Genomic DNA, 16,053 nt, shown 5'->3' with positions numbered 1-16,053 from the left:
GGCTATGGAGGAAGCGTGGTGGATTCTGGATGACAACAGCCCATTCCCAGGAGGAAGCTTGCTCTGATTCGTGTGTTTCTTTCACAGGTTCACAATAGCTGATATAACTGGACTCTGTGGCATGCTTCGTTGGACTGGATTTTCTGATTAATTCCAATTTCCCCAGACCAAATTGGAGTAACTTGATGACTCAGAAAATAGTCAAGACTTATATCTGGTGTTGATGCCAAAACGCTTCCTCATACCTTGTCTGAATTTAAGATTTCTCTGACAACCCCATCTACACAAAGGCCCCAAATGGGGCTTGTGCAGTTTCTCCTGTGTGTGCGGTGATTCTCCTCGTGTCTTCTAGAGAATGGTTTACAGGGTGCCTGCTTAAGTCCCCTCCCATCCTCTCTAGACATGCATATTCAGTGGAACATATTTATATATACTTGAGTTTTTTAAAAAAGGACTGTACTTTAAAATTCCACGTAAAAAGTATTGCTTTTCTAATTGTGCGAATGTGCTCCTGCCTGCCTGCTTGTCACACAGTGCAACAAAGGGGAGGGTCACAAGGAATTCAAGGCTGAAGATGTTTGGGATTTTTGGACGACACCAATGCACCCCACACCTTGCACCCTGCACCCTGCTCTGAAGTCCGCGTAGTTTGGGGGCTTGGCCTAAGGCAAAAACTACAAAGCATCCTACTGAGCAGAATTACACAACAGGAATGTATGTGCATATTTGACATAGTTTCTTCTCTGGAGGGGCGGCCCTCTGGCCATGACCTCTGCCCTCTCTAAGGGTGAAGGAGGAGTCCAGAGAAGGAGTCTTTTGTTCCCGGCTGCCAGTTCTTCCACAGCCCCTACATCCCCAGGGACCTGCCCTGCTCCGCGTGGGCCCGCAGAAGCCCTGCAATTTCCACATGGGTGGGTGACTGCAGAACGATGGACAAAGCTGTGCGGCCAGCCTACAGAGGGAAAAGAAAAAGAGAAACAAATTTTATCCTGTCTGCCTCCCGCCCCAAAGGGGAAGGGCGAGCTGGGAGTAGGGCATATGCCTGGAGTGCAGGAGTCTAGTCCAAGCATCCAGAGACCCTCAGAGAGGAAGAGATTCAAATGGCGCGAGGTTCATGAGAAACAGGGCCCCTTCCACAGAAACAGCACTCACTCCTGGTAAATCTGTGCCAATGCAAATAAAGAAGGGTCATTTGGTTTTTAACACTTCTTTAAAAAACTGGAAAACAGAAGAGAATAACTCTTTCTATTCTACTACATGGACCTAAATGAAAGGTAGCATTTTGGTGTGTTTCCCTCCAATCTTTTCTCCTACGCAAATTTGTGGGTTTTTAAGGAGAGGAATAATAGTGTATATAAATTTTGGATCTGCTTCTACTTTTAACTTACCGTGGTTTGCTTTTAAAAAACTGGAAAACAGAAGAGAATAACTCTTTCTATTCTACTACATGGACCTAAATGAAAGGTAGCATTTTGGTGTGTTTCCCTCCAGTCTTTTCTCCTATGCAAATTTGTGGGTTTTTAAGTAGAGGAATAATAGTGTATATAAATTTTGGATCTGCTTCTACTTTTAACTTACCGTGGTTTGCTATAAGACTTTCCCCTGTTCTTATACGGTCATCATAAGGTATGATTTTTGGTTTTGGCTATATAACATTCCATAATTTATTAACCATTTCCCTTCTATTGGAGACTTAACGTTGTTTCCAAGTCTCCACCATCATAAACTTAGTGCAAAAAGCATTTTCCTGTTTTTATTCGGTTCCCAAGGACTGACTCTTAGAAGTGGGCTCACAGCATCGAAGGACGTGCACATTTTCAGCCTGATGCATGATGCCCTGGCATTTTTCACACTGCCCCGGCAGTGCAGGAAGCTGACCGTCTCACTGTCCAGAGGAGGAGCACCCAGAAGGGCTCCAGTAAGGTGACACGGTTCATTCTCTACAGAGCACTGAAGGGAAAGGCCAAGGTGACTTGGTGGATGCTGAGCTCCATGAGGGCAGCCACCGTCTCTTATGAGTGGGCACAATCCATATCCAGGATTCTGAAGTCTAAACAGCTCCGAAAACCACACTTTTTTGGTAACTTATTTGAATGTAAAACCCAAGCTGAGTCTATCTGTGATCTTTATTTAGCCTACTCAGTGTGAATGTTTTTACATTTTGCTACAGAAATGGGTTTGATGGCTAGGGGACACCCAAGACCCCACTAGACATTCTCTACTGTATACATACAGAATCACTTTCTGAAGTGTGGACGATTCTTTCACACAAGCTGGTGGGAAGTGTTAACACCCAGCTTAAAAGTCTTCAGGCTTTTCCCTGTGCACCAGGATGGAATCCAGCTGCCACCAGGGCCCACACACACGCTCGGCAAAAAGCTAAGGGAGTCGGTAGAGAGGAACAGAGACAGCTCCTGGGAGAGGAGGGCACTGTGTGCAGGGGGATGGGCTGGGGCAGGGATGTTGAGGGGCAAGCAGAGGAAGGAAGGGGCCTTTCAGTGGGACCCTGAAGGGCGGCACAGGGCCTTCACAATGCATATGAAGTTCTTTCCCTGGAAAGGCTTCATGACTCCCTGGATTTTTCTTTTGCCACCCTTGACACATTGGTATGTGTGGGGTTATTTGGTAAATCTCGGTCTCCACAAGGCAGACAATCTCCCTGTTCACAGCTGCATTTGGCTGGCACTCAGCAAGCATTTTTGAAAGAGTGCATGCTGCCCGATGGCATCAGGACATTCACTTCAAGCTGGTGAAGAGCCTGGGCAACCTGAGTCCTCATGGGTATTTTCTTAGATTGGAAAATACTGGAACAAATCAAAGATTTTAAACAGGGGAGTCCTGTAAAAGCCCCATAAGAAGACCCTGTGCTCCTGCATGCTGCACTCCATCCACTGTGCCCTGTCAATGCTCAGGCCCTGTGCAAACATGAAGAGGGAGGATTACTGTCACTACGGGAAGGAGCCACCCATGGACATGCACCTTTTAACAGGGCTCCTCAATTGCAGAACGGAGAGTGGTGGCCCCATTCAGCTCAGGAAGTGTGGCCAGAAAGACCACCTGGGGAGGGCGAGTGTCCCTCAGAGGCCTCTTCCAGGACCCTGGGGATAAGCCATGGCAGGGGGCTCCAGTGGGGGCCAGGTGTGGCGAGTCCATGCTCAGCAGCACTGCAGGCCTGGCTATGGAGACCCAGACTCTGCGACCTGAGGAGATGGAGGGGCTCAGGGAGCCGGCACCTCTGTGCATGTGCATGCATGTGTTGGGGGGTGTCTTTTAATATGACGAGACCTCATCACTAACTCTCTATGTTCCAGGCAAAGATGAGCAAGACATAACCTCTATCTTCAAGGAGTTTTCAATTTGATGGGTACTTTGAAGAAGCCACCAAAACAAGCCCTTCAAAGAATGTGCCTCTGGGGCCCAGTGCTCAGCCCTTACCACTAACTCCCTGCACTGTCACACCAGTGGCCCTGAAGGGGCTGGGTGGCTGATTTCCTGGAATTGCCTTCTACACCTAGAGAACATGCCTTGTCGGCTCTTCTGGGAGTTCTGTATTTATATCAAACTTTAAATGCTGATGGCAAAAACCAATTTCAGGACATGAATTCTCTCTCAGTCTTCCAAGGGAATTCCCAAATATTCCCTGCTTGTTAACATCTAAGCCTCCAGAGGAAAGATGAGTATTGAAATGGCATGGGGATTATGACAGGGCTGGACTTTCCCCTTAAATGCAAAGCGCCAGGTACACAAGCCTTGGTACTGGCTAGGGTCCCTCCCTCAATAGTCCCCTCCTCCCATGGAAATTTCTCACCCTGTGAATGTAGACACTGTGCTCACCCAAGTCACCCTTGGGAAATTTGGGTGTGAACCCTGAGCCAACCCTGAGCCAGTCAGGCAGCACGAGCTTGGGCATGGTGGGGCCCAGACTCGCCTTGCCTGTGGGTCTGCTGCCCACACTCCCTGGGCACCTGTGCTGGCTGGGATTTCCCAAACACACTCTGCCTTCCGCTATGATAGATTTCTGCCCATGTCCTGTGTAGCACTCCACTCCCTCCCTTCTAGGCTTGGAGCCCTGCTCTGAACTGCAGTCAGCCTGGTGCTCAGGCCTGGCTCTTCCAGAATTCGCCTAAACCAAGGTTTCTCAATGGCAGCACTGTTGACATTTTGGGCCAGATAATTCTTAATTCTTTGCTGTTCTGTGCATTGTAGGATGTTTAGCAGCATCTCTGACCTCTACTCAGTAGGTGCCAGGAACACTTCCTTCCCCACTTGTGACAAATAAAAATGTCTCCAGACATTGTCAAATCTCCTCTGGAGGGCAAAACCATCCTCTGACTGAGAACCACTGGACTAAATCAAGTATGTTGACCTTAAACCGAGTATGGTCTGATTGGCTCCCCTAATTCTCCCTACTCTCTCCAGATACTGCCTGTGAATGCCGAGGTCCCTACTCATTGATGTGGTGGTTGTTTTGTTTTAGCTCTCGTCATGATAATGACAATGGTTACCATCAACTGTGTACCTCCCAGATGTCAGATGTGGTCTTTCTAAACATTACAGTATTTAGGTACAGTCCATTGCTATTCCCACTTTACAGATGAGCATACAGAGGCTCAGAGTGGCTAGGTGACCTGCCTGAAGGCACACAGTCACTGAATCCAGATTCAAACTCACGAGCATTTCATTTTAAATCCACGCTTCTAACAATCCTAATTGGGTTGTCCAAAATGCAACAGATCCCTCCCCGCATGGCTGTTCCTTTACCCACAGAAAGCAGCCTCTTAGCTCTCTCTTTCTTGTGACAGGCCTCCAGAGTGCCCAGGGGAGCTCTCAGATTCACTGCCTGATTATCCCGGCTAACCAGGGACTTCCCAAGCCCATGTCCTGCCTGTCCCACAGGCCTCCCCTCTCAGGCCTCTTCCAGGCAACAGCAGTGGTCACTCCTAAGAGGGCCATGGACCTTTGATGTACAGGCCTGTTCCAAGTTAAGGGCTGCCTCCTCCCCCAGGGCAACCCAGCAGGGAGCTCATAAACACAGATCCTTTGTCTGACTGCATAATGTTTGGAAAAGGAGGCTCTGATTTCCACAGCCCACCCCTGTTACTATAAGAATGTCTGTGCTCTCTAATGATGTCAGAAATGGCTTTGGGGTGAAGCTGGGGTTATGGGACCTAGAGACACTGGACCAGATGTCTGCTGTCTAGGTGTGACTTGAGGCGCTCAGCAGGTCTAATCACTGATGAATCAATCTCAGGTAGTTTAGGCATGGCCCAGTAAGAGGTGCTGTCCCTGAGCAGCAAGCAGACTTTCTTCCCTTCTCCAGGCTTTTATTCTCTTTGAATGGTGGATGTTGAAGAAGTATAAAGATGTCTATTTAAAGCATTATAGTGCCAACATTAAGGATGTTGAAGTCAGACCTAGGCTTGAATTCCTGCTCTGAGAACCAGCAGCTTGTAATCTAAGGACAGCTACATAATGTCTCTGGGCCTCCGTTTCCTTATCAGTAAGATACGGGGATCACAGTACCTACCCTCACTGGGTTATTCAGAAGATTAGAGGTAGTACATGAAAAAGCTTAGTTCCCATGAGTACTCCAGAAATATCACTGACTGTAATGATCAGGAGCAGGAACTCTTACTGCTGATCTGCCTCCAAAGTTTAGGGGTTCATTCACTCAATTGCCAATTCATTCACTGATACATGGGTGTGGGGATTCAGCTGGGAGCCAGAGGCATGGACACTTCAGTGTGACAAGGACAATGATGGGACAGTTGAGTATGGACTCAGGAATTTGATGGCACTGGGTTCCACTAGCTGTGTGATCTTGGGTATGTCACCTAACCATTTGGTTTCTCCATTTCCTTGAGCAAAGTGGTGGCAGCAAGAGTCAACCTCACAAGGTTGTTGTGGGATTTGCATGAGATGGTCCAGGGTAAATGCTCAGTAGGGTATCTGGCAGTAAGCCAGATTAGCCCTTGATACATGTTAGTTATCATTATCATCATCATCATCATTTTCATCACCTTATAAGGAAGATATTAAAGAGGCCTGAGTCTGGAAATGCAATTTCAAGGAGGCTGGCTTAATCAAATGGGCCACTCCATAAAGTGCATCAATGTCAGAGACATATTTCCGGTTTAATGACTACAAAGATGACTCTGTACAGTTGGTTCCTTGATCTGGCTTTCCAGGGTCCCCACTGGACGGTAGAGCTTTCCAGTCCAAGCTGTGGTCTCAAAGCCCATATGCCGCTATTGCTGTCATGACCAGATGAGGCTTGGGGCTAAGCCAGGCCTGGGCACATTCCCCCAGGATGATGTTGTCAAAGGCTGGGTTTGTGGGTTTACCAGCTGTAAGGCTCCAAGCATTTACCACGTATCTCTCATTTAAATCGCACAGCAGCCTTATGAGGTTGATTTCATTGTTACTGTCATATAGTTCCTTGAATTCTGCTGACTGGCAAGGCACTTCTCAGGACTGGAAGTTAAACACCTACTTGTTAATTGCCTATACAGCTCACCTTGTCAATCAGGCTGCTGTCGCAGGCCGGGTGTGCCAGGAGCAGCCGTACCAGGTCGGCATTGCCATGGTGACAGGCCAGCATGAGGGCCGACGATCCATCGTGGTCCTGCAGGTTGACATCTGCCTGGCAGCTCAGTAGCGCTTGGACCATGTCCTCCCGGTCGTGGCTGACTCCCAGCATCAGCGCAGTCTGGCCTCCCTGCACACAGAGCCACAGGATGTGATGAGGTTGCTGCCGCCAATGGAGAAGGGCCCCCTCTCCAGCCCGGGTGTGCTCAGTGAAGGCTTCTCAACAAAATGACCATTGCTCTGAATCTCCTTCCACCCTTGGTATGGGATGCATCCTTCTCTGCCTGGCAAACTTCTGCTCTTCCCAGGCACTGGTCAAATGCTACATCCTCTCTAAAGCCTTTGCTAACTCCCCAGGCATGGGATTCATAACACAGCACTTAGCACTTGGCATTGCAACTTGTCAATCTCTCTCTTTCTCATGGACTGTGAAATTGTTGATGGCAGGGACTAGTCTTTTTTGTCTGTCTCTCCCATGCCTAACACCAAGCACGTGCTGATAACTGTTGATTGATGGAACAGATGAAGGTTGAATGCTTCAGCACCAGGACTTCTTACTGCCCGCCCCAGCCTGACTTTCTCCAGGAAGTCTTGGCCTGCTCAGTACCTCTGGTATTTTCAGTTTAAAGATACCCAGAACCCTCTTGTCTCAACAAGATCTCTGTTTGCATGTCCCTGTGGTCATTTATAGTCTGTAGCCACTGACAATAATCTGACATCCTGTAATCACTGGCTGAGGTAGCAATGGATCAGAGTCAGAAAGCAAGTCTAAGCTCTAGTTCTGCTGTGTACTACCATTTACCCTGGCCATGTCGCTTGTCTTCCCTGAATCTTGCTTTTTCAATATAATAATGATCTGCCCTGTGTACCTCACAGGGCTTTTGTGGGAACCAAATGAGGTAAACAATGTAAATATAGTAATGTATGATAGTAATTTTTATGATTACAAATTGGCCATCATTTCTCCTTTCCATAGATTTTCTTATATATACCATATACAAAGGGACTTCAAAAAGTACATGGAAAAATAAAACTAAAAGATAGTATGAATCTTTCCATGAACTTTTTGAGGACCCCTCATACATCCCTGTTTTCCTATAGTCGTCTCATATGACTTTATTATATTTTGCCCTCATGATTCTCCTGGATTCCCACAAGGTCAGGCTTGTCCCAATGATGAGGCACCAGGCTTTGCAGGGTTGCAAGAATAAGGCAAAGGATTATGTTCTCTCTCCCTTCAGATCCCCTGTAGCTCTGAATGCAGCATCTTACACCTAAAAGTGCTAAGGATCTGTTTGCTGATGGTCAGGCTTGTCCCAATGATGAGGCACCAGGCTTTACAGGGTTGCAAGAATAAGGCAAGGATTATGTTCTCTCTCCCTTCAGGTCCCCTGTAGCTCTGAATGCAGCATCTTACACCTAAAAGTGCTAAGGATCTGTTTGCTGATGTGTTGACTAATTAAAACTCCAATCTGCAGTCACTGGTGGATTTTGCTTCCCTGCCCAGATACTGGGGCCTTGAGAAAATAAAGGGGGTTTGGAATCAGAAAAATCCTACCTCTGCCACTTATTACCTGTGTGACTGGGGGCTAATCAAGCTGTGGCTTCTCCTGATTTGGTAAAATGGGAATGATTAACAGCAGTACCTGCCTCAAGGGGTTGTGATGAGACCCAAGGGCTGAGCAAGTGCTGGGTGTCAGCTATTATCACCACCGTGAGGGTTAGCAACAGGGTATGACAAGTGCTCAACACGTTGTAGGTGCTCAGTACATGGTACATGTTATTAGATGTCCTGTTTCCTCATTTCCAGAGAAGCCTGTTTACTTTTCCTCAGCTCCAAGGTAATAGCTGTTTACTGGAATAACTAGACCATGAGGTTTCCATCCAGACCCCTCTCTCCGACTGTTATTAGAACCAGAGGATACGTGCAGATTGTCCTTAAGTCTCCTCTGCCTGACTCAAGGCTCCTTCCTTCCTCACCTTCCTCCTGGTCCAGCTCAATACAATTTAATTCAGTGATCACTTACAGAGTGCTACAACATACCAGGCACTGCACTGACCCTGGAGATACAGAGAAATAAGCTGCTTATCCCTAGGAGACCCCCACCTCGTTCTTGTTACACCTGGTACCTCCACCTCTCCTCACACCTAAAGGCCCCCGGGGGAGCTGAAAGGAGAAGCTGCAGCTGTGAATTCCCACCTCTTTTCTGGTGACTGGGGATGAGCCCCTTCCCTACTAAGGCATCAGTTTCTCTTCTGTAAAAAGAAGGGCTTGATTTTGATCATTGGTGAGCATCCTCTCTTGCAAAAGGGCCAATTTAGAAGAAAAAGTAACATGTTTATGGAAAACATAGTATTTAAAATGGAAACAGCTGAGTTGAGTCCTATGGAATAGGAGTTGTAGGTGGGTGGGTGAAAATACTCTGAAAACCAGAAACTTATCTACAAATATCTGCTTCTTGCCATCGGTAGGATTACTATTAGATAAAGTGTGCAAAGTGCCTGTGCCATCAGGTTAGGCTGCTGTCTGCGATCAGTCTGGGGAGGTGGGGACAGTGGAGGTAGACATATTGTTGGGAGTCAATTCCCATGGGTGTCTTGCACTTTTGCACGTCTTGTGAGTGAAGCACACAAGAATCAGCCCTTTTGTTCTAGACTATCTTTTTAAGGACATTTGTACAGTGAACTGCCTCGGAAGATAGAAATATTGTCTCTCTCTTTTTCTTTTCTCTTTTTTTTGTGGGGGGGGCAGTGGCTGCCTAGTTCAGGGATCTGAACTCTTAACCCTGGTGTTACTAACACCATGCTCTAACCAAATGAGCTAGCCAGCCAGCCAAGATAGCATCTCTTTCTGAGAAAAAGGCAGGCTTGCTTACAGTCTACTATAAAAGATTATGGTTCCCTAAGCTCAGGGTTCCTCTCCTGTAACCCAGCCCACTCCATGCTTAGGTATCTGGCCCTCCCCACTGCCCTGTAGGAACTGGGAATTGTGCAATGCTGCTGCTGTGGCTACTGCAACTGCTGTGTGCAACACACTGTCCTTTGTCTCTACCAGCATACATGAAACTGTAGCAGGCTAACTTGTTGGCTTTAAGGCAGGGTAAAATCTCAGACTCTTCACAGTTCTTGACAGATACGCTCCTATCTATGACCATTCTTGGAGGAAAGGAGAGTTAAATGCATTCTACTCATTCCTGTATGGTCAAAGATGGGCAAGGGACCTTTTGAGGAGTCCCCATTGTTCCATGTGGAGCCTGGTCTAACTCAAAGCCCGAATGGGTAAGGACCACACTCCCACCCTATGTTCTTAGGTACAGGAGCCTAGAAGCTGAATGGAGACATCCCAACCCTCTGAGTTGCCTGGTATACTTTGCTGTCTGTAAGATCTTTCTTGGCCTGAACCCCAAACAACTTCTACTTAATCATTCTATGAAAGGCTCAAGTATCCAGATTATGCTCAGTTTAAAAAGTTATTGGAGCTGTTACAAATGGGCTACTTTGGTACAGCATGAATTTCCTAACACTGGAGGTCACGTAGTTGGAGCCCATTATAAGGAAGCTGGGTGGTCAAATGACCAGGTATAGTACTGTCATACATGGGGGGTGAGAGCATACTCAGAATGGACTTCATGGAGGGCACCTTGGCCATTTGTTTCAAAGCTACCACCAAAATGCCTCTCTTTAACCTCATAATGAACCTTCCACACATATATCCTAAGGAAATAATCACAGAAATGTATCAAGATGTAGTCACAATTGTGTTTTTCATAGGTCTTGGGAAAATAGAATAGTTTGATCGGGGCCCCCACCTTAGGCCTGGTTGGGGGTGGTGCAGCTTATTCTTTGTAAGCAAATTGTGTGTGGGGGGGGGTGAAGTTAGTGTGCACGCACAGCGCTGCAGCTCGGCTGGCTAGTGCCTCCGGGCATCTGCCACGCACAGCCATGCTCTCCAACCTACAGCTTCCAAGGACCTGTTTGCCGGTTACCTAGCTCATAGACCTGTGTGTGAGGGGTCTGGTGACCCAGCCTGGAGTGTGAAGGGTTTGTGACCCAGTCTGTGAATGGGTTTGAGGGGTCCGTGAGCTCCAGACCCAGCCCTAGCTCAACAATTGGCCCAGTCGGCAGGATTACAGACAGGTAAAAGAGCCCGACAGGCATGAAGAACACCACAGGATAAACATGGGAAACCTTCTGGGAACAACCATCTCACTTGAAAAATGGAGGGAGGAAAAACTCCATAAGTTTTATATTAAAACAAGAATATGCCTTTCACAACAGAATGAAAAACTTGCATATTTTAAAGTTAAAATATAAATGAGAATTCAAGATAAATTTCTGCTCTGTAGCCCTGGGGATATGCATTCATATCCCTCTCCACCAAATGAGAGGTAAGAGACTGTCGGACACAGACTGTTATATAAACGATGCCCCCTCTCGAGGGCAGGGTTGCGTGGAAAACCAAACTGTCTTTATACTGTTGCTCATTGAAAACCTTGTGTGGCTCTTTTGGGCAATAATAAAACTACACCACTTAGCCTTTCTTCGCACTTCCTCCCCTGTAAAATGGTGATAATAACAGAACCTACCTCCTAGGGTTATCACGAAATTTATTGAGTTAATATATTTGAAGCACATAGAACAGTGCCTACCACATAGTGAATACTCACTGTTATAACTGTTACCATCCAGAATGGTATTCTTGTAGACTTAGGTATTAATTGTAACAAATCTGGTTTATGAAAAAAATGTCAGAGCTACTTATAAGTTCTGTACAAGTGGAAAAAAACATTTGTTTGATATTCCCTTTACCCCACAATTTTTCAAATAATTTTTCGGGAATGTGTCCTAGTTCTTCCAGAATGCCAGTAGATACAGAAAAATCAGTCTGGCTCATTTATCAGCAATTTTCTCCCTGAAGGCACTTTGACCACTGTCATGATCAGGTAGGGAATTAAAGCTGAGTAATGTCTCCACACATCACCTCATAACTCTGTCCTAATAAAGAAGTGAGTATCTGCACTGCCTTTTAAAGTAATAACTTGAAATTTTTTTTATCTCCTATTTCATGTTTGCTTTTTAAGATGCGTAAATGAGCCTCAAGTTACCAGTTCTTCTTCATCTCTTCAGAAATGTGACTCGTAGTTCAGTATGAGGTCTGATTCTTCCCCAGGGGCCCAGAAGAGGGGCTGGCTCTATTCTCAATAATAATAATCACTTCTTTATAGCCCTTTACAGTTTGTAATGTGCTTTCTGGATGCTTCACAACTGTCTCCAAAGGGAGCCCAGGTTTGGGAGTGTAAATCTGTCATCATCAACACCCTTCTACAGATGAGAGAAGGGAATGGCACTTTTAGCATGTTCTCCCCAACTCCCTTCCTCCTTCATGCATGCTGCTATTTAGTTATTTCAGTAAGTTAAAGGGGAAAGCTTCTAAACCACTTCAAGTTTGATGAGTATCAACTGGATTCTTAGACAACATCGACCGATATTTATAACACCCAAATCTTAGATTGTCCACTCTCTGTCCTGGCCTGGACCCACCTAGAACTTCTAACAGCCTACAAGCCTCTGAACTACTTAAAGACAATGGCTATAAGTTACTGGTCTTTGGATTTTTTGTGCACATAATGTATGTTCCCAAAGGTGCACAGTACCCCTGAAACCTAGATTGGGGCAGTAGAAAAATCCCAGCTTGGGAGGGTTATAGGTCTTGGTTTGAATTCTGGCTTAGCTACTTACTGGCTCTGTGACCTTGACCACATTACCTGACATCTCTAAGCCTCAATTTTCTTACTTGGAAAATGCATTTAATATGTGCTTTACAATCTCTGCAAAGATTGTATATGATAGTACATATGTGTATGTACCTAGCCCACAGAGACATGCTCCATTTAGTTATGTGCCTGTCTCAGTTGATCTACCATTTTGATGGTATCCATGAATCCATGAAGAACTAAAATCAATAATATTAGCTCAATGTTAGAACTGTAATTTAATCTTCTTCTAATGATGCAAGAATCAGAAAGGACTTTAGGCTGTCGTTGTGTATGTTACCTATGCTGTTCAGGCGAAGAGACTCAAGGCTGCTTAACAGAATTCTGGAGAATTGGAAGGTCACTGGAATTTAACCTAGCTCCCAGGAGCCATCTACCACTCATTCATTGAAGAGACATTTTCACTCAACATCTACTGTGAGCCAGGAACTGGTCTAGGAGCTGGGGATACAGACAGAAATGAGACAGACCAGAACCCCTTTGACAGAGTTAACATTCTACTGAGTACAAATGACAAGCAAAGATCATCTAAAGACAGAAGCAGGGTGTTCCTCTAAAAAGATGGATGGGGAACAGCCACTTTAGACAGAGTCACCAGGAAGACTTCTGAGGAAGTGACATCTGGGCTGTGACTTGACTAATGAGGAGCCAGTCGTAAGAAGAGTTTCAGGAGAAAGAGACCAGATAGAAAGAAAATACAAAAGTCCCAGGAGGGAATGAGCTTGGTCAGCTTGAGGCCAGCATGGCTGGGGTGCGGGGACGGAGGAGAGGTGGGTGGTGGCAAAGGCGGGCAGGAGCCAGGACAGGCGGGATCCTGACGGGCAGGCTGAGGAAGCCGCCTTTCATTCTAAGGGCGGTGGGAAGCCACAGAGGGATTTAAGCCGGACAGACAAGGCTCAAGTGGGGAGACAGCTGTGGGATCCTGAATTCAAACTTCCTGACGTCCATTTTCTTCTTCATTGGCTGTCATCTCCTGTCAGCCACTACCCTGCCGTTTCCTGTAGTCCTCCCACGACTCTGCCTGGGTCTCCTCCACGGGCGCGCTCTCTCTCTTTCTCCACGTGAAGGATAACCAAGAGGGGCTTCTCTCTCCAGCCCCTTCCTTTCTCCATCTACATTCCTCCCCTAGACGATTCCACCGCCTCTGCTCTAGCTGGCCTCACCCAAGGCTCTATGGCCTCTTAATTTTGGATCTGGAATTCTCAATAGCCTTCTGTACATTCCTACCTGGATGACCCACTGGAACCTCAAAATTTGCCCCAAAGCTGAATTATCCTCTCTGCTTCCCCCCCCCACTTGCTCCTTCTCCTCCTTCTGAAGCATCACCTTCTCAGCCGTCCAAGCTTGGCAGAGGGTGCCAACCCTCCTAGCTCCTTGCATCTGGTTGGTCACTAACTCCCCAGTGGCTTTTGCACTCTTCTGTTGCTACCATTCTCACCTGCTGCAAGCCCTCGTTACCTCTCTGTAGCCCCTGCAATGGCCTCCTGTCTGCCCTGCCACCCCCTCCCCTGCTCCCTCCACTAACCTACCCCTACTCCCAGGTTACCCTTCTTAGAGAACTCCCTGGTTACGGTGCTTCCTACACAGACACCTGCACTGACTTCCCAGTGCCTTCCAAACAGAGTTCAAACTATTCAGCCTGAGAGCACAGTGTTTTAACACCCAGGTCAAGGGTTTGCACCCCAGTACCAGCCAACCACCAAACCAAACCAAACCATTCAACCCAGCACTCAAGGTCCTCAGTGTCATGGCTCCAACTTACCTTCCCAACCTTAATTCACATCCCATCCAAACCAGAAGCCTTCTGGTCTCCAGGCATCTTTTCCCTTTTCAACCTCCATGTTGTTCTCCCCACCAGGAACATTACTCTGCCTGTTGGAACCCCACCCATCCCAGTGCACCTTTGCTGCTCCTTGGCCTGCACATAATCTCACCTCTTCTGAGTCCCTAAATCACATTCCGTATCTCTTTTATATGAGCCATCACCATGTTCCACCCTGAATACTAGGCTGTAAGCTCCTGGGAAGCAGAGGGCTCACACCTGGCTCACCTTTGCATCCCAGGTCGTTGCTAGTATGGACCTCATATGTAGTCAGTAAATATCTGATGAAGGATGAGTAAATCCAATCGATTCAAGTTGGTCAAATAAAACCATAATCTTTGTTTAAAAAGTATCTTATAACTGGAGAAACGTGACCTTCCCTAGAGGCAGTATGGTATAGCTCTGGAGTTAGACCGAATACAAAATCTGACTCTATCATCTACCAGCACTGCGACCTGAGCAAGTTTCATAACTCTTGAGCCTCAGTTTCCTCAACTGCAACATGAGAATAATACCCACATGGTGGGACTGTTGTGAAGAATAAATGATATAATACAGGCAAGATGGTCTAGTCCAGTTCCTGGGATACAGGAGGAACTCAGAACAGTGCAGAATTTCTTTTCTGGAAAGAAGTGTGGTTACAAGAATTGCCCGTCAAAGAGGGACCCAGACTGTCCAGATGCAACCATTTCTGACCTGTCTCCAGCAGCAGCTTCACGACAGAAAAGTTGGAGTGGGACACGCTATAGTGAAGGGCTGTATTCCCGTTGCGATCAGCCAAGTTGACAAGCAGCTTCAGGAAATGTGGGGAGTGAGGCTGGACCCCGAGGAGGTAGGCGGCCACCACAGCAGGGCTGGACGACTTCCGGCTGGAGACGTGGAACCACTCTTGACTGATGGTGTTCAAGCTCTGCTTCTGAAACCCCAAAAGATTCTGGGCCACCACAGCAGGACTGGACGACTTCCGGCTGGAGACGCGGAACCACTCTTGACTGATGGTGTTCAAGCTCTGCTTCTGAAACCCCAAAAGATTCTGATTCCAGGAGGCTCCCTGGCTGGGGATGCCCCACCAAGGGTTCCTACCTTACACTAGGAAAGGTCAGGCTGGACGACTTCCGGCTGGAGACGTGGAACCACTCTTGACTGATGGTGTTCAAGCTCTGCTTCTGAAACCCCAAAAGATTCTGATTCTAGGAGGCTCCCTGGCTGGGGATGCCCCACCAAGGGTTCCTACCTTACACTAGGAAAGGTCAGTGCTGGATGCCTCTGCCTCCATGCCTTCTCCTCCCGTGCTCTCCAAGTGATTTATCCTGGAGCGCGCAGAGCTAGCGGGGCTGGGAAGGCCACACCATACTTTGTACCTGTGTGATCACCCCCCATGTGAGGTGGAGAGGAGGATTGGAAGGACAACACAATAACCAGGAACAAAGCACTTTACTAGGAGACACTCTGAATCTACTGTGTTTTGATCACATCCCCCTGTGTGCACATGATTGCAAAGACTCTCCCTTCCGTGCTCACACAGCCAGACTATACTGACCTTGCCCCAGACTCTAGCAGGACTCTTGCATGTTTTTAATAGGCATAGCTAAAAAGCTGCAACATTTTACTAGTGGGAAAAAATGTGTGCTGAAAGCTAAGACAAACAACATACCCAGTTTCTGCCTGAAATAAAACCCAAACAGGTGTGCTTGAATTACTTTTGGCTTTTAAGCTTTGCTAGGACCTTCAGAGTAAATGCTTTAGCAACCCATGGTGGGATCCCACTCTCCGTGTTATTCAGCTCCTCTGGAAACATGAACAAGAACAGTTCCAGGGCCAATGACATTAACTCTGTGTGTGACATGACCTAAGTGTTTAAAATGGAAC

General features: G+C 47.0%; 1 protein-coding gene across 1 annotated transcript in view; it reads right to left on the bottom strand.

Moving 5' to 3' along the window:
- Positions 1–528: 528 nt before the first annotated feature.
- Positions 529–16,053, bottom strand: part of LOC103606855 (KN motif and ankyrin repeat domain-containing protein 4-like) — a 31,671-nt gene continuing 16,146 nt past the window's right edge. Inside the window, exons 6-9 of the mRNA XM_008591392.1 lie at positions 14,881–15,100; positions 8,633–8,649; positions 6,518–6,718; positions 529–952 (exon numbers count right to left, since the gene is read on the bottom strand). Of these exons, the coding sequence (XP_008589614.1) occupies positions 848–952; positions 6,518–6,718; positions 8,633–8,649; positions 14,881–15,100 (543 nt within the window). The 3' untranslated portion in view covers positions 529–847. The remainder of the gene's footprint in view (positions 953–6,517; positions 6,719–8,632; positions 8,650–14,880; positions 15,101–16,053) is intronic.

Source organism: Galeopterus variegatus, unplaced genomic scaffold (genome assembly GCF_000696425.1).
Source record: "Galeopterus variegatus unplaced genomic scaffold, G_variegatus-3.0.2 Scaffold6894, whole genome shotgun sequence".
NCBI lineage: Eukaryota > Metazoa > Chordata > Mammalia > Dermoptera > Cynocephalidae > Galeopterus > Galeopterus variegatus.
This window is presented reverse-complemented; position numbering and strand designations above follow the sequence as displayed.